This window comes from Ailuropoda melanoleuca, chromosome 10, assembly GCF_002007445.2.
Source record: "Ailuropoda melanoleuca isolate Jingjing chromosome 10, ASM200744v2, whole genome shotgun sequence".
Classification (NCBI taxonomy): Eukaryota; Metazoa; Chordata; class Mammalia; order Carnivora; family Ursidae; genus Ailuropoda; species Ailuropoda melanoleuca.
Window position 1 is genome coordinate 36,770,238 of NC_048227.1, and position 26,528 is coordinate 36,796,765.

General features: G+C 58.9%; 2 protein-coding genes across 8 annotated transcripts; both read right to left on the reverse strand.

Annotated features, from left to right (window-relative positions):
- Window positions 1–2,244: 2,244 nt before the first annotated feature.
- On the reverse strand, window positions 2,245–6,425 carry TEDC2 (tubulin epsilon and delta complex 2). 6 transcript variants are annotated; one of them, XM_034670569.1, is made up of 10 exons: window positions 6,284–6,424; window positions 6,095–6,193; window positions 5,812–5,882; window positions 5,309–5,714; window positions 4,838–4,891; window positions 4,172–4,265; window positions 3,880–3,991; window positions 3,694–3,795; window positions 3,168–3,355; window positions 2,245–2,906 (listed from the first exon to the last, which is right to left on the reverse strand). In XM_034670569.1, exons 1-10 carry the CDS (start codon window positions 6,307–6,309, stop codon window positions 2,760–2,762), a joined length of 1,299 nt encoding a protein of 432 aa, XP_034526460.1. In that variant the 5' UTR covers window positions 6,310–6,424; the 3' UTR covers window positions 2,245–2,759. The 6 variants fall into 6 exon arrangements, with proteins under 6 accessions (XP_034526460.1, XP_002926585.2, XP_034526459.1 ...); XM_002926539.4 differs by having other exon boundaries at window positions 3,168–3,358; XM_034670568.1 differs by having other exon boundaries at window positions 3,694–3,991; window positions 6,284–6,425.
- Window positions 6,426–7,535: 1,110 nt separating this feature from the next.
- CCNF (cyclin F) lies at window positions 7,536–26,527 on the reverse strand. Of its 2 annotated transcripts, none has more exons than XM_034670574.1 (17): window positions 26,512–26,527; window positions 25,650–25,804; window positions 24,530–24,636; window positions 23,468–23,535; window positions 22,018–22,271; window positions 21,660–21,713; window positions 20,699–20,803; window positions 20,305–20,382; window positions 18,517–18,668; window positions 15,981–16,145; window positions 13,842–13,965; window positions 13,452–13,632; window positions 13,023–13,110; window positions 11,226–11,325; window positions 11,018–11,145; window positions 10,161–10,330; window positions 7,536–9,513 (listed from the first exon to the last, which is right to left on the reverse strand). In XM_034670574.1, exons 1-17 carry the CDS (start codon window positions 26,525–26,527, stop codon window positions 9,038–9,040), a joined length of 2,421 nt encoding a protein of 806 aa, XP_034526465.1. In that variant the 3' UTR covers window positions 7,536–9,037. The 2 variants fall into 2 exon arrangements, with proteins under 2 accessions (XP_034526465.1, XP_034526463.1); XM_034670572.1 differs by lacking the exon at window positions 26,512–26,527 and adding an exon at window positions 26,228–26,503.
- Between the last annotated feature and the right edge of the window lies 1 nt (window position 26,528).

A 26,528-nucleotide genomic window follows, 5' to 3' on the forward strand; every position in this document is an offset into this window, starting at 1 on the left:
GTTCGGGGACAGCGGGGGGCGCGGGGGGCTCGGCAGGCACCGCGGGCGGGGGCTCGGGAGCGCTCATGCCGCCGACGGGGTGCCGCTCTCAGGGTGGGTGTGGGCCCCCGCACAGCCCCCACTCCCTTCCTCGACCGCCACGTCAGAGCGGATTGGCCCGGCATGCGGTGACGCCACCGGGACGCCGGGGAGAGGAGTTCGCCGCCGCCTCCTAGCTTGGCGCTGAATCAGGGTGGGCAGGCGCGAATCCAGAGGGGGCGCTAACCCAGACCTCTGCCCTCGTTCTCCCTCACGCTCCGGGCGGCACCTTCCTGCCCAGGTGCGGACAGCCCTCCACAAGCCACCCACAGGACGGGTCCTGATAGTGGGTCATTGAGTCAACAACCTTTGGGTGCCCATATGGGCCTGGCCAGGGATGAAGGTGGACAGCACCCCTGCCCTCAGGGGCAAAGGTCCAGTAGGGAAGGTACACAATAAACCAAGTGAACTGGTGGATTAAATAATTTACGGTGGAGACCACTAGCTATGTAAACTGATTTTGCCCAGTAACAGGGTGGTGGTGGGACTCACCCTGAAAATGATTCCTCAAGATCAGAGCAACTGGGCATGAGCTCTGGAAGCAGCAAAGGCCAGAGGGGGGGATAGCTGTACCCCAGACTCCCCATCTCTTGGTTCCCCCTTCCCTGTTCCTGCCCTGGGCAGTGAACAGAGCTGTTCCACCACCTAGAGGCCTCTCAGTGCAATGAAGACTGTTTTTAGGTTTCCTACCTTGGTCCGTCATCTGGTCCCCAGCAGCCCTCAGGACCTGGGATTCCATGTTCCAGGTTTCTGGCCTGTGGGACTGTGGGGGCTTTTACAAGTAGAACGTCCTGCTGGGAGCCTGGGGTCACCCCAAGTTTGCTTCAACATCACTCGGTTCATCCCTCATATCTGTGACACCTCATCGGGCTCTCAGAAGACCTGGCCTTCTCCCGGAGTTTCCTGGCTCGGCGCCTGGGTCGCCCTGGGGCAGAGGCTGGTGTTAATTCCGTGTTGCTCGTCACTCGCTACACAAAGCGCCACTGCCCCAGCTCTGAGCATTCTGCTTGGTTCGCACAGGTGCCTAGGCAAGGTTTATTAATGAACACCACAGCCTCCCAGCTTTCCCCAGGGTCTACCACTGTGTAATTTGTCCTCACCCCAGCTGCAGGGGTAATAGCCATTACTGTTGGCACGCGGGCCCCTCGGGAGCCTCCGGGTGTCACCTGAAACCGGCCACACACGCGGAAGGCCAGCAGAGACTGAAGGAAGAGGCAGGCCACTCCAGGGGGGTAGGTGGCAGGGTTCCTAAGCAGACGGAACTTGTGTCCCTGTACCCCCCCGCCAGGGCCTAAGACGTGGTGTCAGGAGAGGCCTTCCCTGGGCTCAGTTCCCATGCAGGTGCTCTCAGCACCACATCCCTACCTCAGGGCTGTGTCCTTGGAGCAGTGTCTGGGAGTGAAAAGGCCAGTGGAACCCACATCCCAAGGACAGGGGAGGGGGAGAGGAGCCTCCCACTGCCCAGATCCAGCTCCTGGCGGGAGGTCACATCTCTTTGATGACCTCTCCCAACAAGTACCCCCAGTATGACAGTAGGGACGACACTGGGAATTGAAGCTCAGGGCCCTTAAGAATCTTGCCGAAAGTCCCACAGCAGAAATCAAGTCACAGTGGAAACCCAAATCTGTGACTGGTTTAAACCCAGAGACCATGACCTTGACCTCTACACTTTCTTGCCTTCCTTCAGCGGGGAGGCAGGAGCCTTGGAGGAGGTGACAGTGGAGTAGGTGAGGGGTGAGTTCCCTGGTGGTAAGTCAAGTGTTGGGGGGCCCACGTTGGCCACAGCAACAGCCCGGAAGTGGTGAGCACGGAAGCTAGGACAGCTGTGGCCACACAGTGCCCCCCCACTCGGATGTGGGCAGGTGGCTTTTGTGTCTCCCAGTGAGCCCAGTCTAGGCAGTTGGGGGAGGGGTTTCAGGTGTGCTGGGGCCAGTGCTGCTCACCTTCAGTGTCCTTCCCCCTCCCTTCAGTAGAGGCCTATGTGTGTTCTCAATAAACATGCTTGATATGTTCTCGGTAAGCCAAAACACACAGAAAAAACCAAACACCACATCCCATCTTAAATATATATACTTTCTAAAGTAGTTTTTTTTTTTTTAAAGATTTTATTTATTTATTTGACAGAGATAGAGACAGCCAGTGAGAGAGGGAATGCAAGCAGGGGGAGTGGGAGAGGAAGAAGCAGGCTCATATCAGAGGAGCCCTGATGTGGGGCTCGATCCCATAATGCCAGGATCACGCCCTGAGCCGAAGGCAGATGCTTAACCGCTATGCCACCCAGGCGCCCCTCTAAAGTAGTTTTAATGTCACACAAGTGGCTTATAAGGCCGCAGTAAGAAAAAAACGGAGATAGCTAAGAAAAAAGCCCGGCAGGCCTCTGGTCTCCGAGCCTGTGGAAGTCCAAGCCAAGTGGAGGCCTGACCACTTGCTTTGGGGCCCTGGGCTCCTCGGGAAGAGCCGGGGGCTGTCCCCAACCCCCTGGGAACCCTGCTTTCCTGGGTGGGTATAGCTATCTCTGGGTCCCCAGACCACCACAGTGAAAATCCTCTCAATCCCCGTTCACCTAATAGGGGGCGGTGGCACTCTCCCAGTCGTCTAGGTCAGAACAAGCTCGCCCTCCTGCCGGGGTCTGGCGGCCCGGGAAGGGGGCAAGGTGGGGGGCGGCTGGTCATGGGAAGGGCTCAGTCTGCAGGTTCATCTCGAAGGATGGTGAGGAAGCGCTCCCCTCCCTCACAGAGCAGGCTATGTACAGCTCTGCAAAGCGCCAGCCAGGGCGGTCCCTGTGGGTCCTGTTTGCTCACCAGCGGGAGGAGCTCAGCCATCAGGACCTAGGAGGAAATGCAGGGCCAAGATCTCAGTGGGGGCTCCATCCGGGGCAGCTGGCGGAAGGCTTACAGAAGGCCCCACAGTGGGGCAATTCCAGGGAGGGCCTCAGGCACCATGTGCCAGCCCCTTCTTCCTCCCAAAGCTCTGTCCATCGGCCAGTGCTGTCAGCTGTGCACAGCCCAGAGGCTCTGTCTGCTGGATGGCCCAAAGCCCACTGCTTCCCCGGTGCCCAGTCACCTAGTCCCCCCCAACCCTGGAAGTACCTTTTCCAGGTGAATCTGCTGGTCTAGCATGGCCACCCGCAGCCTGAGGGCCGCCAGAGTCTGCAGCTCCTTGGTGCTGGAGTAGAGAAGCAGCTGGGGGCTCCACGCAGGGTCTGTGCTACCTCCGTGGGGCATCGAGGCGCTGGGGCATCTCCCCTCAGGCCACGGCCCCAGCTGCTGTCCTGCCACTGCTGGAGGACAGGGGGAGGTGGCCGCATGGGGTGGTGGCCAGGGACCTCCTTCCCACTTGCCTTTAAGGGGGTGCAAAGTCTCCCTCTGTCTCCTGGATGAGGCCCTACTATCCATCAGCAACCGTCTCCCGCAGTACCGGGCAAGTCACCTGCAAGTACGTCTCTGACGCCCACATGGCACCTTCTCAGGAACCAGATAAATAAGCTATTTACAGTGCCAAGCCTGCGTCAGGAGAGGCAGTGGGGGGACCCTGCTCCTGCGCAGCTGTTAATGCAGCCTTTTAGCTAGACCAGACTTCAGCACAAGGTGGGGTGGGGTGGGGGCCGGGTCTCACCTGCACGCAGCTCCTGCATTCTGTGGATACACTGGCCCGTGAGGGCCTGCAGCCCCTCCAGGGTAAGCAGGCAGTGGTACTCCTGCATCCAGTCAGCAGGCTCTACGCGAAAGTGGGGGAGGGCAGGCCAGGTCCGCCAGTCCCGAAGCCCTCCCTGCCCCGAGACACACACCAGGGCCCGCTCACCTGCCGAGAGCTCTTCCTCCATCCGCTGTCTCAGCAGCGAGCAGGCCTTCCGCAGGAGCCCCACCTCCGCCTCCACCTGGGCAGCACTGAGCCCAGAGCCGGGCGAGCCTGACTGGACACAGGTCAGGGAAACTCCTCTGTGGCCAGGTTCCCCCTCCCCTGTCCTCCCACCAAGGACAGGACCCAAGTGGCTCTGGCCCCTCCTGGAGTTGCCCCCTACACTCCCCAGGCTTAGAGCCAGAACCACCCCCCATCCCCACCCTGGGGGGTCCCGCAAGCCCAGCAAGAATACAGTCATCTTCATTTTCTGCAGGAACTGGGTTTTGGCCGTGGTAGCAGCATCCCCGCAGTCACTGGTCCGTGTAGAGCTCAGCTGGGCCCACAGGCTGGAATGCACACACAGGCACCCGGGAATCAGAGAGGGACCCCGTTAGTCCAACCAGCTGGGCCTCGGGAGGCAGGGAAAGACCAGGGCAAGGGCCCCATGAGGGGCTTCCCCAGACCTTGGGGACCGGAGAGGATGCTGTCCGTGAAAAGGAGACAGGGGAAGTACTAGGAGAGAATTCAAGGGATAAAGGAGAGGAGCTGGCAGCCACTGGTAACTGGGACTACCTGGGACAACAGTGAAGAGCTCTGGGTGCTGGCTGTGGCTCAGACACAGCCGGGACACGCGAAAGGCACCGCCTTGTTTAACCCCTACCGCACCTCTATGGAGAGGACACCATCACCCTCACCCCCGCAGAGAAGACAGACGTGGATGCAAAGTCTCTCAGCCTCAAAGCCTGCTAAGTCTAAGTCCCAGCTAGGCAGACTCTCTTAATGTGGAAGGTGTCCCCACCCAGCCAACAAAGCAGAGCGGCCAGCTGGAAAAGTCTTACCGATGTGGCCCTGTGCCGGTGGGAAGCCTGGGCCTCCCTGCTCTCCCCTCCACCCCCACTCAGCTGCGACTCAGCCTTACCGGGAGTTCTGGGAAGCTGCTTTCCTGTAGGCCATGGGTAGCTTCAGCAGGGTCCTGTCAGGGAAGCCAGTGCTCTGAGTAGCCTCACTCAGGAGGCTCCCCCCACCCCCCTGCGACCAAGCAACAGGGTTTCCAGAGTGGCTGTGGGAGCCAGCAGAGTCCAGGTCTGCCCTGGTGAAGAGAAGAGACGGACCAGGGGCAGAGCCCAGGCCCTCCACAGCCTGTTTGGAGCCCCCAGGCTGGGTGGATAAGAGAATGGGGCACTGGACAGCCAGGGAGAAGGGGACAGGCCCTAGCAATGGTCCATTCTGCCAACTTCAGGGCATGGACCCCATGGGATTGCACCCTGGGGGCTCCCCTGGCCCACATCCAGCTCAATGCCCTGCCCTCCCTGTCACCCCACATCGCTGATTCCTGCTGCTGGCCAGGATCCGGTCAGCTGTTCCTCCAGGAAGGGTCTGGAAAACCTACCCCTTCTCCTTCAGTGTGAAAGCTTCTGGCGCCTGAGGAGCAGCCGACGGGGGTATTTGTTGGTCCCTGAGGCCTGGTCCAGGCTTGGTGGCTCGGGAGCCTCTCCCCATAGCGGTGTGATCCCCCACTGATGGAAGCCTGCACTCAGGGAGGCCCCTGGCAGGCACCGTGGTCTGGTGGCTGCCCCTGGGTGGTTTTGTCTCTGAGGCTCGACGGCCAGCCTGGCCTGAGGCCCGGGATGGGGCAGAGGCTGTGCTGGCAGAAGTGGCAGTGGACCCAGACTTCAGGCTGAGGGCCTTGTGTCTTTCTCCAGCCTTAGAGATGCCTTTTCTCACCCGTACAGCCTTCTCCAGTGCCTGGGTCAGAAGCTCCAGCTCCTTGAGGTCTTGAGGGTTGGGTGTGCATGCTGCAAAAGCCAAACACTCTTGCAGTGGTCACTCACCACTGCTTGTCAGAAGACAGAGCAGGGGCAGCGCCAGAGAAGGTGGGTGGTGGAGGTTTACCCGGAGGCGGGGCTTCTTCATTCGTTTCTGGCCCTGGGGCTGGCTCCGCCGCCGGCGCCTCGGCTGGTTCCCTGCAAGACACAGCACAGTGGTGGCAGGGCCCAGACCTAACCGATCCCAAGGAGCTGCCTGGCCTCGCGGCAGCCCCCCGACCTCAATCCTGCAGGCAAAGGGGAGCACAGCTGCCAGTAAGCAAGTGGGCGCTGGGCCCGGCCTCCCAGCCCGGGCGCTCTGAGCGGGGTTCCGAGGGCGGCCTGGCCGGGTGGTCTCGCGGTCCGCTTACCAGGTCCGCAGCAGCTGGCGGGAGACGCGCAGGCTCCGCTCCAGCTGCCACTGTCGCTCGGCGCAGGCGTCCAGGGCATCCTGCAGCTCGGCCAGCAGCCTGGGAGGGGGGCGGCGGCGGCTCAGCACCCCGGCCGGCCGCGCGCCGTTCCCCCTTCCGCCCCGCTCCCTCCCAGCGCGCGAGTCTCACCGGCGCGAGCAGCCCGCGGGCAGCATGAAGGCGGCCGCCGCTCCTCCGGATTTGCCGCCTCCGGGAAGTCCGGTCCTTTCCGGGCTAGGAGACCGCCCCCTTCCGGCCGGGCTGCCCAGTCCTGAGCCCAGGGCTCCGGCCCCGCCCCACCCAGAAGCTCCGCCCCTATAGCTCCGGCTCCCGCGTCAGCCCCGCAGCCGCTACTCCGGCTCGGCAAGGAGCTGGGCGTGCGGGCTGTAGAGGGTCCTCGGGTGGTGCACGGACGCACATCTGGTTTGGATGACTGGGTAGATGGTGGCCCCTGTGATTGCTTACGCTTGGCTTTGTCCTTATTGAGGGCGCCCTAAAGCAGAGCCGAGCTGCCCTGCGGACCCCAGGCACCTAGCAGGGGGCCAGGTACTTGGGGGGGGCCCAGTAGGTATTTACAGAGGTGAGGACAGTGTGTTGGGGGCAGAGCAAGGGAGGAGGGAGCGTTCGCCTGTGGACGTCCTGGTGAGGTGACATTTGGGGGTGACATCAGGTAGGCACTGGAGCCGAGGCACATCAAAGTCCAGAAGACCGGGGAAGGTGGCCTGAGAACAATGGGCCTGGGCCAGAGGGTCCAAGGTGGGGCAGGTGAGTATAGACGCGGACTGTGAAGGATGGGTGATGGAAGGGGAGCTGGAGCCCAGACAGGTGGAGGGACAGCAGAGCCAAGTGTCACAGAAGCAACCGGAAGCTGTTCCAGGAAGGTCTCCACAGGATGGGGGATGGGGCCTTCAGTGACTCGGACAGCGGGGGATGGGTGCTAGCCAGGAGGAGTGATGAAGGCAGCAGAGCCCGATGTAATTGGAGTTAGTAAGTAGGACTGTGAACCCTGCAGGGGCTGGGAACTCTCGTGGGCGGGGGGGGGGGGGNGTGGGGGGGGGGGGGGGGGGGGCTGCAAGGATGACACACTGGGAGTGGGGGAGGTTGCTTCAAGTTGGAGAAATGTCCATTTCGTAGCTGCTGAGGAGGGGAGCTGGGGGCCCCATGCTGCCTGGGACTGTTCCGGGGTGGGAGCTCAGGGTGGGCCCCTCCGAGGGCGGTGGCCCTGTTCTCAGGAAGAGGGGAGAGGGAGAGGCTTCGATCAGCACAGGCAGGTGGCGTTAGTCTCCTACAGGTGCAAGCTGGGAGAAGGCAGAGAGCCTGGTCCTTGCCGAGTTGGGCTTCTGATAATGGGCCACAGACAAGGAGGAGGGTAGTTCAGACATGCACATCACTCAGCTGCCACTACCCTCATCACATTTAATCCCCACAACACCCCTGTGAGGTAGGTACTATGGCCCCATTTTACAGATGAGGATATCGAGGCTCACACAGGCCCAGGGGCACACGGTTGACAGGAATCCCAACCATGCCCCACCCAGGGTAGTCAGGATTCTCTCACAGTAGCAGGAAGACAGCTCCCCAAGGAACACGCCCCCCAAAGCACCAGAAAAGCCATCTCTTTGTTCCACAGAGCTCTGGTTCAGGAGCATGTGGGGGGACGCTCCTGGCCCGGTGGTTCTTCCCGATGTTTTGAGAAGAAACAGAAGCTACCACTGTAGGGCACATGTCTCCGTGGTCCACCCGCCCGGGGTGGACGGGGGTGGTCGGGCTCAGTCTGGAGCAGATCCCGCCGGTGTTCTGGCTGCTGCACCCAGGAAGTGGCAGGTGTGGGGGAGCCTCAGGAACCCACTGCAGATGCACTCTCGCCCAGCAGGTGGGGACGGGTCTTCTAAATCCCGCCCCTTTGCACAGTGGACACCTCAGATGTTACAAATGACGTTTAGTTTTTTTCTGTCTAATCTCTCTGGGAAGAGTGTCAGGAGACCACTGAGGGGTCTCAATCAGATAGACGTTCCCTTTTTCTTTAGTTGAGCCTAAAGTTAAGAATCTCTCTTTAAAATTTAATGCCTTCTATCTTTAATTTTTTTTTGTTTCCATCTTTAAAGAACGAAGGATGGAAATAAAGACAAGAAAAGAAATGGCCTAGAAATTCAGTGCAAAGAGAGGTGTTCGTATGGACACCACCTGCTGGGGACAAAGACAAACCACTATGGAGGAAGGAAGAGATTTCTGAAGGAGCTGAGAGTGTGGTGGGCAGGGAGCTTAGGGCCAAGACGTCAAGGCCCTGGCCTGAAAGCAGTCACGGCCCCCGCACCTGGCAGTCCCATGCAGTCCACAGCAGTGTGCAGGGGCAGGGCTCCCTCAGCAGGGGACCTGCCGAGTGAGGACAGGAGCCACGGCACAGGTATGAGGACGGTGGTGCGCTCAGAGCTGTCAGCCCCCACCGCAACCCAGAACCAGAGAGATGCCGGGAGGGGAGCTGTACCAAGTTACCTGGTCACATGAGCCCTCAACTGTGAAAGCTGTCGGCTCTGGGATGGGGTTCGGTGGGGCTGGGGAGGTCAGTACGTGGGCTCAAGGTCCCCAGAGAGAGCAGGACAGACACAAGAGGGGACAGAGAAACGGGCTTCATGGGGCGTGGCATGATTGCTTTGAGGCTAAGCTTTCCAAAGGGAAGAATCCAAATTTTTGTTCTGATTTGGACATTCTGCCGGCTTGCATGGGACTACCCTGGAAAAAGAAACTTAGTGTCCCATGGTCTCTTCGTTCCCTGGGTGAAAGCCATCGGCGGTCCCCATGGCATCCATCTCCAGCGGCCGCCCCCCCCCCGCCGTGTCTCCTAGTGCAGCGAGAGCCCTCCCTCAGCAAACGTTCCCTGTGGCATGCGCGGGCACACTCACAGCCTCAGCAAGCCCGGCTCAGGTCCCTCCCTTCCTCCTCCTCCTCCTTGCTGTGGGTGGATAGGTTTTTCCTCTTCATCTGGGGAACGCTGCTCTCTGGAGGGCTCGCAGAGCGACACTGTAAACACGACTTCCTGGCATGATGGCGGCAAGGCTGTGTGTCTGAGGTGCTGCCTGGGGACAGCACTGAGGTAGATTGGGGAGGGCCCCCCGAGACGCCGTCCACTGAGTTTGTGGGACTCGCACTGCTGATGGAGGAGTACCCTGAGGTCACGCTGTCCCTGCCTGGCTCCCTTGTGCTGCAGAGCCGAGGCTCAGGCCCTGGCGTAGTAGGCGTCTGGGGGCCTGGTACCCAGACGTGTGGGTCCTGGCGTCCCCTATCCTCCGGGGAGGCCTCCTCATCACTTGATTCCTGGCAGCAGTGCTGTTCGGGGCTCAGATAGACCACGGTGACATCGAGGATGCCGCTGGGGGCCGTCACTGTGGGAGACATGGGGAGAGAGATCCGTCCACTGTCCAAGCACTGAAGTGTCCCCCTGCCCAGTCAGGACCCCCAGTGGCCCAAGGTCCACTCTTGGCCAGGACAGGCGTGGCTCTCACTGGACAGTCCCCTGTACTGCTCTCCTTTGGGTAAGAAATCGAGGGTGGCACTCAACGTGAATTGGGGGACAGTAGGAAGCAACAACAAACTGGTCATCAATAATTTACTTAATCCCCAAGGGGACACAAAAGCAAGCAATTGGAAAATTGACAGAAATTGCTTGAACGGGGCTTCCTTTGTGTTTAGCTGCTTGAGAACACAGGGACAGAGCCTCCCACAGGCAGCCCTGGAGGGGCGCACAAGGCACAGAGTCCAAAAGGGCAGTGGGTGGCACATCTCACACAATGTTCTAGAAAGATCTCGTGAATTCCACACAAGGTCTCTTACGCTTCCCTGCCCTGGTGAGGCCCTTCCACAGGCCTGGCTGGGGCTGGACACAGGTCTCCTCTCCCTGCCGTGGGCTGGGAGAACCCCCACCCTGGCCCCCGGCATCACTCTGGTGTTCTAGGGGCTCTGCTCTCTCACGCCTGCCTGGGTGTGCACCTAGGGGGGCGCATCTGGATGGCCTTGAGGCCGTGGCGCTCACCGTCACCATCCTTCTCGCCCTCGCTTTCCTGGTCACCCTCGTAGCCAGAGCAGTAGTCCAGGCTCCAGTCCAGAAAGCTGCCCAGCAGCATCTCCTCCTGGCTGGACAGCTCCGCGGTGGGCGTGGTGACAAAGCTGCCCCTGTCCTCCTGGAGGCTGTTCTCCCGCTTCCTGCAAGGTGGGAGACCAGGCGCCTGGTCACGGGCAGCCGTGTGGGGGGCACAGCCTGGTCCTCCGCACCTGCCGGACCTGGCCTGGTGTGCTGCGTGCGGGGACGACATAGCCACCCAGCTGCCTGCCCTCAGGAAGCTCGTGGCAAAGCTCCCAGAGGCAGGGTCGGCGGCACAGCAAGGGGCTGCACACCTGGACTGCGCAGGATTACCAGGAGCTCCTCGGGTGCTTAAGGTGCGGACGGCAAGTTATGCCAGGTGGCCAAGCCAGGACGCTGAGACAGGGGACACGTGTGGGGCAGACTCGGGAGGTGAGGGTGGAGATGGGGGCAGCCATGGAAGCGCGGAGGGGTAGGGCCAGGAGTGACAGCAATGCCGTGGCACAGCGTGGCCCGCGGGTGCCTGTGCTGGGCTCAGCCTGTGCTCAAGACCATCTTTGCTCAAAGAGAACAGGTTAAAGCAAGAGAGCGGAGCCGAAGAGGACGGCAGCCGCCAGTAGAGACCGGGCCCAGGAACCAAGGCCTGGATTCAGCCCCAGTTTCATGTTTTGTGGGACCTGCTGCTTCTCCCTGCTCCCTCTTAGGAGGCCCCTGTGTAAAAGGGGGGGTGACGGAGACCTCAGGCAGCCGCGGCAGTCGGAGGGAACCCAGGCCCAGCACGCACCGTTTCAGACACAGGGCTCACTCACCGCTTGGTCCTCCGTCCTGACGGCGACGTGAGGAAGGCGTGGATGTCCCCCGTGCTGAGGAAAGACGTGGGCTCCGGACTGCCCTGCTTCACTCCCAGAGCTGCGCACAGCTGGCCATAGCTCAGCACCTGAGAGGAGACCAGGGTCAGAGGGGGGGACGAGGCACGGAGGGGCCGGCGTCTGGGCTGGGGGGTGGGGGTGCAGGCACCTCTTCCTGGCTGATCTCTTCGTAGCGCTTGTCCTCAAATCGCTGCTTCACGGCGGTCAGAGACACTTGCCTGTAGTCCTTGGGGGCGTCATCATGGAAGCTGCAAACGGGGACATGTGAGGGACAGCGGAGCCACATGCGGGGGTCTGGGGCAGGTGACATTGGCAACCCCAGCCCAAGGGACTCCGTTTTAGCGCCCGCTCGCTGAAGTGAGAGAGAACAATAGGCTTTTAAAAATAGCCTAGTGATGGGAGGTCAGATGGGGAACCTCGAGGCTCCGCGGTGAACGCACAGCCACACAGACATGCAGATGTTTACGGCAGTGTTATTCACAACAGCCAAAAGGCGGCAACAGCCCCGATGTCCACCAATGCACGAATGAGCAAGCTGTGGTCCGTCCATGCAGTGGACTGTGATTCCAGCGGAATCGTTACGTAGGTGACAGGCTGGTCACAGAAGTCCACATGAGGCAGGACTCTGTTTCTATTAAGTGTCCAGAAGCAGGAAATCCACAGACATGGAAAGACGGGGGCTGGAGGGGAAGCCTGGGCCTGACAGACATGGAGTCTGGGGTTTGAGAGTGGTGCCATGTTCTAGAACTGACCGTCATGACGGTTGCACAACTCCGAACATGACTTGTACGCTTAAAAAAGAAGTTTGGTTGGTAAATAAATGTTTCCAATTATCTGAAATGAAAATAAAAAACAGTTCTGGGAGGGCAGGGGAACAGCTAGCAACAACTCTTGGTAGCTGGTGTCCAGTAAGGACTGTTCGCACCATCATGTGAGCGATCAGACACACACGCTGACCCTTCAGCTTCACCTCTGCTCCCCGTCCATCAGCTGTGAGTAGGCACAACAGAAAACAGGTTGGCCGAAGCACACGGCTGCCCCAGGACATGCTGACCGGTTCCCCACGGCGGGAGCAGGGTGGGGAGCAGGCCAGAGAAAGGGCAGCTCCCAGGGGTTTGGGGTCTGGCCAGAGAGCTCTGATCTCATCCTGGAAGGTGTACAGAGAAGTGACGCCCTCAGAGGCGGTCACTGCGGTAATTCAGGGGGCGGCTGGGGAATGAGCGGCACAGGCCTCCAGAGCTGGTGGGACGCCAGGATGAGGCAGCAGAAACGGCTGGCCCCAGGCCCCTGCTAGGATGACTGCGGTACATCCACCAAGCGCCCGGTGCGATCTACGACGAGGAGGAACGGCCCAGGGAAGAGAGGGGGTCCGGCCTGGACAAGCCAGAGGCAGGGGAGGAGGTCCTGGGCCTCAAGTCAGAGGCTGGGGTTCACATGTGTTCTGAATCCTGGAAGTCCCCGAGGACAGGCAGAAGGCTGGAATCACCCAGACCCACACGCGGGAAAGAGAGCGCTGAGCGTGAGGAGGGGCAGCTGGGGTCTGGCTCAGGCGCGTGTCGGGAGCGGGCACGGAGTAAGCGGACAGGGAGCGGGGCTGTGGCAGGAAGCAGTCACAGCCGGCCAACTCCTGAGCAACGGGACAGGTGGTCCGACGCCACACTGACCACGGCTCCAGCAGCCGGCTTCGATGTTTCTGTTACCGTCTGCCGCCTGCGGAATGAGCTTTGGTGGGAGCAGCAGCCTCACGCGCATCAAATGTCAAAACTGCGAAACAGGCAACGTGGGCTGGCGTTTTTACATGTCGACTCTGAGAACGCAGTGCACTGCGGAGAAGCTGTGTGTGTGGGCTGACAGCCCTCATGTGACAGCAAGCCCCCACGCCCCGGGACGTGAGGACGAAGCCTGTGGCAGCTGGGTGGGGGCTCAATTCCTTCTAGGAACTCACCACTTTTGATGAAGGCTCAGGACACAGGGTATGAGGTCTTCACAGGAGAACCCAGTCAAGTCCCACAGCTGCGTGGTCCAGGGCTGTGCTGGGGAGGAAAGCAGGGGTGCTGTGGCCGTGCTGGGGCCCCCTGCACCCCACGGCCCCACAGTTCTGCTGCGCAGTTTCCTGGAGCTCAGGGTTACAAACACCCCATGCTCACTGTCAACAGCGTGGGAAATACTTATGCTAGAACCATCTCTTAACCTCACCCCCACATTACGGCTTTTAGTCCATTCTGGTGTCTCCTCATCCAGAAGTCGGGCAAACTTCTCTTTCTCCCTCCCTCCCCCCCATATTGGAGAGTCGTCTCCTGTCTCCTGTCTCGGGGAATCCCCAGTCCCTGGCTCAGCCCCTGCTGAGCAGCCAGTGGAAGGGCGGGCTCCTTACTCTGCCCATGCGTCAGCCTTGCGAGCAGCAGGGCGGCTGAGGCCAGGCGGGCTGGAGAGTAGGCGGCCAGGCTGGTGTGCAGCAGGGACAGCTCACACAGGAAGCTGCACAGGTGCTGGGTTCTCGGCGCCACAGGGACCAGCGTCAGCAGGACATCCTTGTAATCAACCACAGTGGGGACCTAGATGGGACGGGGAGGTGACGTGGGGTCCTGGCGCACAGGCACCAGGGTGTTGCAGTGACAGATGCAGCTCCAGTCTCGTGCCCTCTGGGTCCAGGAGGACTTTCCAGAGCAGGGAAGCTCAAGACCGTGGAGGAGCCTGTGATTCCTCCTGTCCCCTCCCACGACTTCAGCCCTGACGTGAAAGGAAACAGCAAGGGGGCGCTTACCCGAATCTTCCCTTCCAGGGCAGAGATGATCTCTCCCATCATCCGCACCAGGTCCTCATACTTGTACGTGTTGTCTGTGAGCCACACAGCCTCACGGATCGTCAGGATCTCTTTGCTGATAAACCTAGAATGTCAAGAAGGGGTCTGAGCATGGAGTCTGCTCTCCCTGGAGGCAGCGATCACTTCAGGCCCGTGGTGGGGGGTCAAAGAGTGGACTGGGCAGCCTGCAGCCCCACAAGGAACAGATGAGCTCATGACCCTGTCCGAAGGGTCTGCAAAGGAAGTGGGACTAGTGCCAGCTGTGGGAGTGGCCAGGCTCCAGGCACGCAAAGGTGTCTGCAAAAGGCACCCACGAATGATGTGACTGGTTGATCCTCTTAACGACCTGAGGATGAAACCAGCTTCCACGGAGCTCACGTAAGCAAGAGCTTACACCTGGGAGGGAGGTGAGGCAGCAGCAGGAGAGCTGGAGGTTGTCTGAAGGTGTGTGCTCAGCACGGGTCTGGCCACAGGAATCCTGACTGTGTTCTCTACTCTCCAGTGGTCCCAACTAGCAGGGAACACACTGGTCCAGTGGCCTCCTGGCAAGGGAGCAGGACCAAGCCCGTGGCTGCTCTGTCCTGGGGACTCGGTAGCTGCCCCATTTGCTATAGCCTTTCTTTTTTTTTTCTTAAAGATTTTATTTATTTATTTGACAGAGAGACAGCCAGCGAGAGAGGGAACACAAGCCAGGGGAGTGGGAGAGGAAGAAGCAGGCTCCCAGTGGAAGAGCCTGATGTGGGGCTCGATCCCAGATCGCCAGGATCATGCCCTGAGCCAAAGGCAGAGGCTTAACGACTGTGCTACCCAGGTGCCCCTATAGCCTTGACCGAGAGAGATGGGAGGCGTGGGGAGCACAGGCGCAGAGAGTATGAGGCGGGAGTGCCCATCAGGGCCAGGTGTCAGAGCTCCCATGCAGAGGCCACGGCAGGCGCTGCTCGGAGCAGAGGCGGGGCATCTCCGCCTCTAAGATCTTTATAAAGCATCTCGCTGCCAGCCAGGTGGTGGTCCGGTCATTCCGTTTCTGATTACAAGGATGTAATTACGCCGCTCTGGCACGAGGAGGCGGAGCCTATCTGTTCTGTCACCTCTCGTGAGAAGGTCTGAACTGGGGGTCCCACGAGCACGCCTGAGGGGCTGGTTGGCACATGGCAGCCTGCCTGTAGCCCCAAGCCCACACTGGTCTCCTACAGACCACACGTCCCAGTTCCCGTCGTGGTCATGTGTCCAGGATCACTCCAAAGGTGGACAGGGTGGCCTCAGGGGTCACTGGGGGTGGCAGAGAGTAAAACAGGAGCTGGGGCTTTCCGTGACCCCATGACATAGAAAGACCACCCCAACAACATAAGCCTGGACCCCCTGCCCCGGGCTACACGCAAAGGAAGTCCACGTGTCTGAGCACACCCTGCTGTGCGTGGCGAGCCTGTCCCTCAGCCCCTAGGCTCATAGACAAGGATGGCCAGTCTGCAGAGCACTGCCCAGGGGGAAGGGCAGACCACGCGGGGATGTCTGCCTTAGGAAAACAAAAACACACAAGATGCTTCCAAGGCAAAATGGGCAGACGAGCATTGACAAAACCCAGCAGATTTAGGTAAAGCGTGAGCTGGTCCTTCCTGACAGGTTCGAGTTGCCAGGGATGCAGGCAGCTGTAGCAGGAAGCACCCTGTGTTTGCGGTGGGACTGGGGTGTTCTGGGAGCTGGTTGGGGGTGTGAGACCCTCTAACTGCAGGTCTCTGATGACATGGGCTAGAGGGCTCGATCGCTGAGAAGTGGTCTTTCCGTGATCTCAGGAGGAAGACTCTGGAGGGCAGGTCACCACGTTACCCTCAAGGGCCAGGGGAGGAGGAGCCCAGCCTGAACCCTCCTGAGCAAGGCCATGTTCTGGGGTCCCCGCAGGCTGGGATGAGCGGCTGCCCACATGCCAAGGGTCGGTCCCCATGAGGGGAGACTACTCTGCTTGCGCTCTCCTTGAAATTCAGACCCCCACCCGATGAGGTGGGACACTGAAGGCTCATTTCACCGGCAAGCCAGCCCGAGCAGCCGGGCAGGCCTAGCTCGCTGAGGGTCGTCCCGCAGACCCCGCCCCGGGGGGCCCCTCACCGCGTGCAGATGACCATGCAGGCAATGCCCAGCAGCTGGAGCCTGAACCGGGGCACCGGCCTCCTCCGCAGGTACCGGTCCACGCACTCCACGGTCAGGTGGAGGCACAGGCTCGTGAAGTCCTTCATGGTGGCGACTTCCACCAGCCAGTCAATCAAGATGTACCTGTAGGGAGAGCACCACCTTGAACACAAGGGCGAACGTCCCATACCCGCCTGGCCCGTCTGTCCTCGGGGAGTGAGCAACCTGCAGCATCGTCCATTTACGCAGGAACCTGTCCCTGCCGCAGGTGCTGGGTCCAAGCGGGCTAGGAAGGCCCCCAGGTTGCTAGGTTCCTAGGACAAAGCTGGGCTAACACATCTGTGTACCTGCCTTCTCCCACTCGGACCGCCAGGTTCCGGAGGAGCCCAGACACAGGCAGGAGGCAAGGTGGGGCCACCCTGCAGGGCTGAGGATAGATCACAGGGCCCAGGACTGGAGAACAGTCACGAGAAGCTGGCAAACCCATATCCTCCCCAAGGAGAGGCTCATCCACAGGGTCATTTATTTTGACCCCTGCAGCGGAGCAAAGAACCAGAACGGAACTAAAGGAGGATGCCCCGAGCCCGGCACTGGACTTCTCAGGCACCCAGCAGCCCTGACGTTGCTGACAGACGTGGGGTCCCTCCTCCAGGGGGCTCAACCTGGGGCCAGGGACGCCCTCATGAGGGAGTGCTGGGTGCCACGGCAAGGATACCCGAGTATGGTCAACGCCTCTCTGAACAACCAGAGGAGAGACCAACAGCCAGAGGGAGAAGAAAGGTGAAGCTGCTGGGTTCTGGGCAAGTGTTTCAGGTGCCGGGAGAAAGCATCTGTCACAGGCAGAGGGAAGGAGGGAAAGATGGGCCGAGGTGGTAGAACTGCGGGGGCAGGAATGGGGGTGAGACAGACAGGAGGAAGCCCAGCCTGTGTTTCCTCCCAGACCTAGAGGACCCCGTGGGCACCGCCAAGTGTTGGAGGTTTAAGCCAGCCGACACTGGGAACAGAAGAGGATGCTCTGCCACCCAGACTCAGCGACCTTAACAACCCGACTTCTAAAACCCAACCAACCAGGGCGCCTGGGGCTCAGTCAGTTACGCATCTGCCTTCGGCTCAGGTCATGATCCTGGGTCCTGGGATCGAGTCCCGCAGGGAATCTGCTTCTCCCTTCTCCCTCTGCCCCTCACCTTGCTCGCGCGCACGCACTCTCTCTCTCAAATAAATAAAATCTTAAAAATAAATAAATAAATAAACCCCAAACCAACCAAAGGTATACTTCAAAATAACTAAATCTTCAGCCAACACAATGTCATGTGTCAAATATACCTCAGTTTAAAAAAAAAAAAGGTGGCTGTTGCTTGGTATAGAGGAAAACAAAAAGAAGCTCAATTCGAAGACTGAAATGATGTTAATATTTCAACAAAATTCTACTGCTCTTGAAAAAGGACAAACTGTCCCCCAAAACAGAACAGCAACGATCCAACAAAAGGGCCGACTGAGAGGGGCACGAGGTGTTCTCAGGATACAACTTCTCACAGGAGAAACAAGTGGGGAAGAAGGGGGTGCAGCCGCCGGCACCGGCCCCGGGTTCCAGAGCACAACGGCTTGCCGACATGGGCTGTGGGAGCGAGGGACAAGGCAGCCCTGTGCCGTGTGCGTGAGATCAAGCCTCTCCACGAAGGCATGATCCCGTCAAACACAAACGTCTACTGAGCTCGTTCTGTGAGCTGCGGGAGAACAGCTAGAGCCTGCCCCTTCGAAACCCAAAGCATGTTTTTAACTAACTTTTTAGAGAGAAAGTGGGGATGGGCAGAGGGAGAGAGAATCTTAAGCAGCCTCCACGCCCAGCACAGAGCCCGACGCGGGGCTCAAGCTCAGTACCCGAGATCACGACCTGGGCTGAAAGCAGGAGCCGGACGCTCCACTGACGAGCCGCCCAGGGGCTCCGCCCAAGCATATCTGAAATCTTGTGGAAGCTTAAGAAATTATTTACGCTTTCCATGTTACTTTCTAGCATATCCTGTGACCGAGTGAAAAACCTCGGGGTGAGTGTGCTGCAGGAAGGGACAGGACATGCGGGGCTGGAGGCCACCCCAGGGGCCACCGCCCCCCTCCGGGCACACGCGATGGCTGTGGGCCCTCACACGCCACATGGATGCTCACACGCGGAGGCGGAAAGAAGAGGTGGTGTTTGGCTGCTGAACTGGTGATACAAGTCCTGTCATTTTGGGAAGACGCTTAAAATGGTTTAACACATTCTAGGGTTAAAAAGGAAAACTGGAGCATGGACACTCATGGGGGATATTTTCTCTTCAAAGCCCCGGAGAATGGGGGCGTCCCTGGTTTTGGAATACACAGGCGCACGAAGGGGGGTTCCAGTGGGGCTGCTAACCCAGGGCGCCCTGTGCCGGCGGCCCAGGTGGAACGGGACCAACAGCCCCCTTCCCCCCCGGGGGCCCGCCGGCCACTCTGCCTCCGCCCACCGTCCCACGCAGACGCTTGCCCTGGAGACCCTCACCTCATCGTGTCGCTGAGGCCCTTCTGCACAGAGAAGACCTGCTGCTTGCTGACGGCACGGGACATCTGAAACAGCTGGCGCACCATCCCGCCCGAGGCCTTCGCGTCTAGTCCCAGCTGGCCTCCTTGTGCACAGGCTTTGGCTAAAGACAGCTGCGGGACAGACGTGCACGTGAGTGCAAAGCGGCGGGCTGCTGGGGCAGAAGAGTGAGGGGACGCAGTGGCTGCGTCCACCTTCCCCGCCTTCTGGAAACAGCACGGCTGGGGTTTGAACTACTCACTTTGAAATAAATACTACGTCATGTGATAATGAACTTCAAAAGGGACAAAATGTGTATAATGGAGACAGCAGAGCAAAGCGGCCAAAACTGGCTGGAGGGTCAGATGACCTGGCTTCAAAACGTGGGTCCCTGCGAACACCACAAACAAACGGGGGGAACTGCTACATGCCTCAGTTTCCCTTCTCATGAGCACCTGCCTAGGTAGCTGGGTGTGTGGGCTGACTGAGCCGTGTCCGCCACTTGGCACAGGCCCCCTGGGACCTCTGGGCCCTCCGATGGTTACTAGCAACCATTTCTGGATACTTCCTTCTAGATGTTTCTATGCATTCCTGATCATAGTGCACATATATTTTATCTTCTCTCCGTTCACCTAACAATAACGTGGTTCCTTAGGATATGAAATACCTGTTCTTCCCTGCAAAGTTTGATTTGTTTTATTACTTTGTGGAACATCTCTGTGTAGCCATTTCGGTACTGGTACCCGTCTGCTTACGTGGTCAACCCACAGGGGCGCCTGTGCCTAAGTATTTTCTGAAAGGGCCACGCGGATTTTCATACCAGCTAAGAGAACGCTGTTTTATCACATCTTTGCCAGCAAAAACTGCTATCATGAAAAATGTGTATCTTCAGAATATCAGCGATCCACTCAACACGCACAGAAAAAAGATCTACACACATGACCTTGTTTAGCTGTGCGCCCCATGAACTAGTGGTGAGGGGGGCGCTGTCCTGGGCTTTGACCAGTTGGTTCTATTTCCTCTTTTCTGGGAGCACACGGAGACCCTTTGAACGTTTACTGTAATGTCCCTCTTCTTACGATTAGTTAGAGCTTCCGAGAGAAGCGCGCTGTTGCTGTTCTAGCTGCCGCCAATGCTCAATCTGCCTGGGCCAGGCACGTTGCCTTGTTCTGTGACACATCAGGCTGTGCCGCCTACCACTCAGTGATTTCTTCCCTCGCTTTTAGGGCAGATGACTGTCAAACACCCCCCTAGTGGGGCAATAAGAGTGTTTCTACCCGTTCGGCAAAGGGCGACTGTCTTTGATTTGTCCTAAACAAGGATTTTTTACAGCTGGAGCAGGAGAGCATCTAGAGAACACCACCGGCAAATCCCTCATGTCTTGGCTCTAACCCTGGGTGACCCTGTGAGTGGGTGAAATGACGGAGCCCCATCTGCTCCGAGGTGCCCGAGCTACCGGACAGTCACAGGGAGCAACAGGAGTGCTAACAGCAGACGTAGCTCAGCGGCACCCAAGAATGGAGAGGCTGGCCGGCTGGGGGCAGCGGGCTTGGAGGCGCCAGGGGGGAAGCGCAGGGATGAAGGAAGCACGCGCAGGGATGAAGGAAGCACTCGCAGGCCTCCTCCCTGCACACCCCACAGCTACACTCCTGTAAGCCCTGGTGTCAGCCCTGGGCCAGTCCTACCGCCTCTGAAAGGGAGCCAGGGCGGGCTCGCCGCCATGGGCCCCACAAGAGGAGCTGGAAGGAGCAAGGCCAGCTCCTGCCTCACCTGTGCTTCCCAGCAGCCTTTGGCCGCGTAGTCCCTGAGTTTCCGGAAGCTGTGGAGGCATCGCCCGGGATCTGACATCTGTCAACGGGAGAGAGTCACCGTGCTTTTATACAGTTGTGTCTCTGGAGAAACTCAGAACCAACCCATCGATTCTTAATTGTTCCTCCCGACACCCCCAGAGGGACCACAGCTCAGCCTCCTTCCCAGCCCCTTAGCCCCAAATGACGGTGGTTGTTGGGGACAGCTACAGGAGCACTGCTGGCCAGCAGTGCCTGGTGCTCGGGGAGCTGCCCGCAGGCCCCCCGTGTATACAGAACCTTGCCCAAGGGCCCATTTGGAGACTGAATGTTTGGCCGACACGAATCCTCCTGTCCCCAGACCCCGGCCCACTTACGTCTGTCCTCCTGTCACGTTCCCAGAGGAGGTACGAGCTGGCCAGACAGCCCTGATTAGCAGACTCTTCGAACAGGTCCCGGGCCTGCTGCTTCCGCTCTTCATCCTACGACAAAACCCAGGACAGCGGCCTCCTTCACCCCACTCCCCGCAGAACACCAGCCTCTATCGGTGGCCTCCTTCGCCCTGCTCCCTGCAGAAGACCCGCTACTATGGACCGCCATGGTCTCTCCGCAGACCTCTCAGTAATCATATTCAGGGGTCTCTCTTTTAATAAAATGAATTAAGTAAATTGGGAGTGGAAACAACTTCTCTTAGGGTACATGCTTCGACAACTGCCGGGACAGCGAGCTTCTGAGCTCTGCCCTCACGGGCCCCCTCCCTCTCGGATGAGGTTTGTGTTTCGCTCGGCCCCCAGCTTGGCTGTGGGCCACTGCAGGGTCAGCCCTCCGCACCAGGCCTCCCGGATGGTGATGTGGAGGTTTTGTCAAGGCTGCTCCCTGTCCTCGCTCACGCTCAGCGTCCCCCCCTGCTGCTGCCGCTGCACGTCACCAGGAGCCACCACCGCTCCCTGTCCTCGCTCACACTCAGCGTCCCCTCCTGCTGCTGCCACTGCACATGTCACCAGGAGCCACCACCGCTCCCTGAGTTTGCTGCAGGGCGGCATGAGCTCGGTAAAGCTCTCTGTAGTGTAGGGAGGTCTGTGGGAAAAGTGGGAAAGGCTGCCTGGAGCCAGGCCATGACACGGGCCCGTGGTCTGGCGAGCACTCGGACGCTACCCACCCCCGGGCTCCACACTGTGTCTCAGAGGCGGGTCTTGTCCGGGTGTTACACCCCGCACGACCCCTCTTGCTGCCTGCTGCTTACTTCCTGGTCCCTGGTGTTTGCAGCTGCCAGAAAGGCGGGCAGCACAGAAACACGGAGGCCCTGTGCTCCACGTCCGAGTGGGACAGATGACTCACCTCGAAGAGACTGAGCACTCTCCCCAGGCAGTGCAGTAGGGATGCTCTGTGAGTCTGAAGAGCAAGAGGACGGGGGGGAGGAGGTGTGATCATCAGTGGGAAGAGAACTTCCGGTGTACCACCCTCCCCGTCCACCTGTTCTTGTGGCCCCTGCCTGGCCCACAGCCGACCCCGAGAGCCGTCCCGATTCCAGACTTTGGGGAGCCCAGCCCCTTGTGGGATTCCCTGGGAGCCCCAGCTGTGAGGCTTCCTCTCCCGCTGACTCATCTGCAGATGCCCCCGTGCCCACACTCGCGATATTCTGCCCCTGCACTGTTGTCAGGCGCCTGGCTTTACATGATCCGGTGTCTCTACTGACCCGATGGGGCTCGGACTGTCCGGCACGTCGGCCCCACATGTGTCCGTCGCCAGGACTCACTCCCTGCAGCTGGCACTCTGCCCTGAGGCTCTCATGGACCACGGCCTTGCAGCAGCTTCCAGACACCGACCACGGAGGACGGATGAAGAGCCAAATGAAAGGCGTGGCACCCACATTCAGTCGCTCAGCGAGACTGAAGAAGCGAGAGGCCTTCAAGCCGTTCACTTCCGCACGGGCTTCATCAGACACAGACACTGCGGACACGGACAGACCATTAGCCCAGGTGTCTCTGCGGGACAGGTGCACGGAGTTCCCCGCGGGCTCTCAGAGTCTACCACCGTAGCCTGCCACAGCGCACCACTGCTGGTGTGGAAGGACAGCAGAGCCCTCCAAGACGGGGGCTCCTCCCTTTCTTCTCCTACCTTGTGAATCACGTGTCCCTGCCGGCAGCCTAGGTTCTGAAGGTCTGGGAAGGTGTCTCCTGTGGAGGGCACATGCACCCTCCTTCCCGCTGGGAGCTACAGCCTAGACCCTTGCTAGTGGGTACAGTGTTTCCTTTTAGGCTAATGTTCCAAATCTGGATGGTGGTGGTGGCTGCACCACTCTGTGAAGATACTACAAATTGCTGGCTTGTACACTTTGGATGGGTGACTTGGATGGTGCGTGAATTCTGTCCGGGAACCGCTGTCTGATGGGGGAGTGCATGAGGGGCAGGACTGTTCACCGTCTAACAGTCTCAACAATCCTGCCAACCAGCTGGGAGCAGGGGCTCTCTCAGCAAGACACCAGATCTTTTAGAAGCAGAAACATATCAACTATCCCCAGTCTTTATGCATTCTGGGGGCTGGGACTGGACATCCTGCAGGCTGGTTCTGTGTGCTAGGTAAACAGGCAGGCACTGGGAGAGGAGAAGGCCACATGGGTCCTTTCAAGGAGCCCCTGTTCCTTGGGGGGTGAAGGAGTTCAGGCACCAGGCCGGCTTTGACCTGCTTGTACGTGTCTCCCACTGAAGCCGCAGCTGTGTTGTTACACCCTTTGATAGCTGCCCCAGAGTTCCGGGGAGGACCTGTGGCCAAGGAAGGAGGGGAGCCAGCACTTACACATGGCCTGCGGTGTTCACTGGACGGAGGGGGTGCTGCCAGGGGAGGGGGAAGCCTGGCTTGCCTGAGTAGCCCTCCCCACCCCCCACTCCCCGCCTGAGTCTCTGCTGATAGAATTAAAGCATTTGTCAAAACAAGGTTTGTTAAAATAATTAAAGGGTACGGACTCAAAGTTCACCAGTGGGTCCTGTAGCAGGCCCTCTGTGGGCACACGCTGCTGAGGGGAGAGGCCCACAGCTGGACCTCGCAAGAATAAGGGCAGAATGGCTCCCACTGGGAAGGACTCATGCCTGTTCTACAAGGTCAGCACCGAGCGGGGCGAGGCTGGCCCCAGCCCCGGGAGGACTTACGGCCTTCATTGTAGAGGTAGGCTATGCCCAGCTTCACGGCAGCTTCAAAATTTCCCTTTTCGGCAGCCCTAGACCAGTAAAAACACACAGCGTCACCTGTGTTGTCCCGTGAAGGTTCTGTCCTGCCACGGCACCCAAAGCTAGAATGCTTGTTTCTTAAGTGAGGATTTTTTAGGAAATGCAAGCAGATATCATTCATCCATGACATGCGACAACACGGACGAACCTTAAAGACGTGCCAAGCCAAAGAACTCAGCCACAAAAGGCTACGTGTTGTAAGATTCCCCTTACACGAAATGTCCACAGCAGGCAAATCCACAGACAAGTGGGCAGATTTGGGGCTGCCCGGGGCTGGGGGACTGCAGGGAAAATAGGGAGTGGGCACTGATGTCAACCCCTATTGACTCTGGCTTTGCTGTGGGGTAATGAGGATGTTAGTGGTGATGGTTGCACAACTCTGTGAATCTACAAAAAAACACTGAATTGCACACCTTAAATGGATGAATCATATGGTATGTGGCTTAGGTCTTAGGGGGCCTGTCTGGAGCCACCAGCACACGTGGATGGTAGGTTCAGCCAACGGCACGGTGGGGCCCCCAGGCTGGGGGGGTGCAGCTCACACCTGCTCTGACCCTCCATCTGGGTCCCAACCTCAGCAGGAGGACGGGATCAGCCAGGGAGTGAAATGCAACAGGAGTGAAATCACATGCTTTTGACCAATAAATAAATATCTAACTAAATAAATACAAAGAGGGTTGAGAAAAATTTCCACAATTTCCACAAGCAGGTGACCTGCATTTGAGTCACACAGACTGGTCCCAGCCCAAGTGCGACCCTTCGAAACATGACAGTGACTAATGAGTCCGCCTGGGCTGGTGGCATGGACAGCCAATGACTCTGCTTCATGTGACTCCATGGGTGATGCCGACAGCCCTCGATCACTCCCCGGGGGGGTGAGGTGTGGACAAGGGCAACCATAAGAGGAAAAGCATGCCCAGGTCAGGCGCACCAGGGAGGCCCAGAGACGGGAGAAAACGGAGCCATTGTCAGGTGCCTATATACCTTTCAAAGAGCCTCAGGTTCCTTGGAGAAGGCCACAGCTCCTGGAAGTTGGCACATGCCCAGACACTGGCATGGTTGTCCACCAGGTACTTCAGGTGGGAGTGCACCTGCACAACAACAGAAGCGGGGGGGGGGGCTGGATTATCAAGGGACCTCCCAGAAGCCTCGCTCCTGGAGCCCTTGAACACGGGACATAGAAGGATGGAGGGCCTCCTGTCTCCCTCCCCACCCCAGGAAGAAAGGCCCCTGTGTATCATAGTAATAGCTGATTTGAAAAGAGGGAAGAAACAAGCTTCTTGGAGGCTCTAAAGGTGGGGACAGTGGTGCCAGAAGGGGGAAAAAAGCATCCACACTGAGAAAGAGGGGGTGACGCCCTTGTAAGGGTGTGTACATACAAGGATAGGGAACCTGACTCTTAACAGGAGCAAGTAGAACAGAAGTTTGTTTTGTGCTCCTCTACCTAGGGCCTTGCTAGTGGGAACATGGCTGGAGTCCAGAGGGCAACAGAGGCTCTAGAAAAAGACCAATAAATTTAATACCGCCCTGGTCAGAGGCAGGAAGTGCCCCAGCTGGGAAGCCTGAGCACAGGTGAGCACTTCAAGTGCTAAAGTTCCCATTGCCATTGAAAACTCAGCATGCATGGCTACTATGACCACAACGGAGGCGGCTTTGGGAGTCAGAGAAGCAAGGTCCTATTGGAGTTTTCCCACCAATTTGCTGTATGCCCTTGAGTAAGTCAGTCTGAATGAGGGTGCAGTTGAGTATCTGCAAACTAACTCCCAGGGTCCCTTTCAGGGCTCGATATTACATGGCATTTTGTCCTCGAGAATGTGTTTTTGTTCTATTTAATACTCTTATTTCTCAAGGGGTGAAAATTTCACTGCCACCATAGGTACTTTCTCTGTCAAACATGGGAATGAACGGATTCAAACATACTGCACAATGTTTCAGCTTTGAAGCATTCCTGCGATCGAAACAACCTGAAACATTTAGTAACAACATCATCCTTGGAGCCTCTGCCCTCTTTTGTAGCCAAAATTCTGTTCTGACATTTAAGAACACAAAGCTCTGATGGACGAGCAACAAGTTAGGCTGAGGCTACTTTCATCTGGCGACTTACAGCTCGGACAGCCAGGATGTCTCCAACAGAAAGCCATTTCAGAATATGAAAGAGCACATCTTCCGGGAGGCTCAAGATGGTTAGGTTCCGGGGTCTCCTCCTTATTCTTCGCTTTGTAGGGTAACAGAAACACTTGGCACACCGACAGTGGATCACTGAGGGAGAACAGCAGAATGATCTCGGTGATGTGTAGGAAAGGAGCTGCGCTGATGTGCAAAGTTGTATCTGAGGGCGACTGAACGGTCACTGTGCCTTCCCCACGGAAGGCATTTCTAGTCCCAAAGATTAAATAAAGGAGTAGTGGTCCGCGATTCCGGCAGACACCATCATTCATTCAAAGATTCAGTAAGTACTTAGGGCGAATAGCAGGTGACCATGGAACTTGGCTACTGGGGCAAAAGTGGCCAGCGCGGATGATGGTCCCCTCGGACCCCTGCCCATCTCCGCTCCTACTCGCACCAGGACGACACAGCAGGAGCCCCTCACCCCGCTCCCTTGGCTTCCTCCCCGCCGCCCGCCTGCAGGACCCCCTCCGCAGGCCTTCCTGCCCTGCCCCGCTCTGCACCGGGGTCGCCTACCAGCAGTTAACGGGGCCGCGCGGGGCGACCGAGGCCCACAGAGTACCTTGATGTGACCGCCACACTGTCCTCGTCTCCTCGCTCTAGGCCGGACGCGGTACTCAGCCCGCGACAGGTGCCGGGCCCCGCGCTGGGCGTTCACGCCAAGCCCACCCGCACCCGCCGCGCCGCCGGGCATTTAAACCGCGCGCCGGACGGGCACCTCCGGGACGCCCCGCACGCGGGGCCGAAGGGCCCAAGCCGTCCCGCTCGGTGTCCGCCCGCCGCCCGCGCCCCGCACTCACCACCGCCGCTCCCCATC

What these genes read in the sequence shown, in the direction of transcription:
- TEDC2 (XM_034670567.1), bottom strand. Translation starts at nt 6,309, where the DNA reads ATGCTGCCCGCGGGCTGCTCGCGCCG. An exon ending in CGCCAGCTGCTGCGGACCTG is followed by an intron (nt 5,883 to 6,094) that starts GTAAGCGGACCG and finishes TGTGTCTTGCAG; the next exon opens with GGAACCAGCCGAGGCGCCGG. An exon ending in TTCACACTGAAGGAGAAGGG is followed by an intron (nt 4,892 to 5,308) that starts GTAGGTTTTCCA and finishes CTTCCCTGACAG; the next exon opens with GACCCTGCTGAAGCTACCCA.
- CCNF (XM_034670572.1), bottom strand. Translation starts at nt 26,405, where the DNA reads ATGCCCGGCGGCGCGGCGGGTGCGGGTGGGCTTGGCGTGAACGCCCAG. An exon ending in AAGGCTGACGCATGGGCAGA is followed by an intron (nt 13,111 to 13,451) that starts GTAAGGAGCCCG and finishes TTTCCTCCCCAG; the next exon opens with CACAGCCCTGGACCACGCAG. An exon ending in CTGAGCCTTCATCAAAAGTG is followed by an intron (nt 11,326 to 13,022) that starts GTGAGTTCCTAG and finishes CCCCGTTTGCAG; the next exon opens with CTTCCATGATGACGCCCCCA.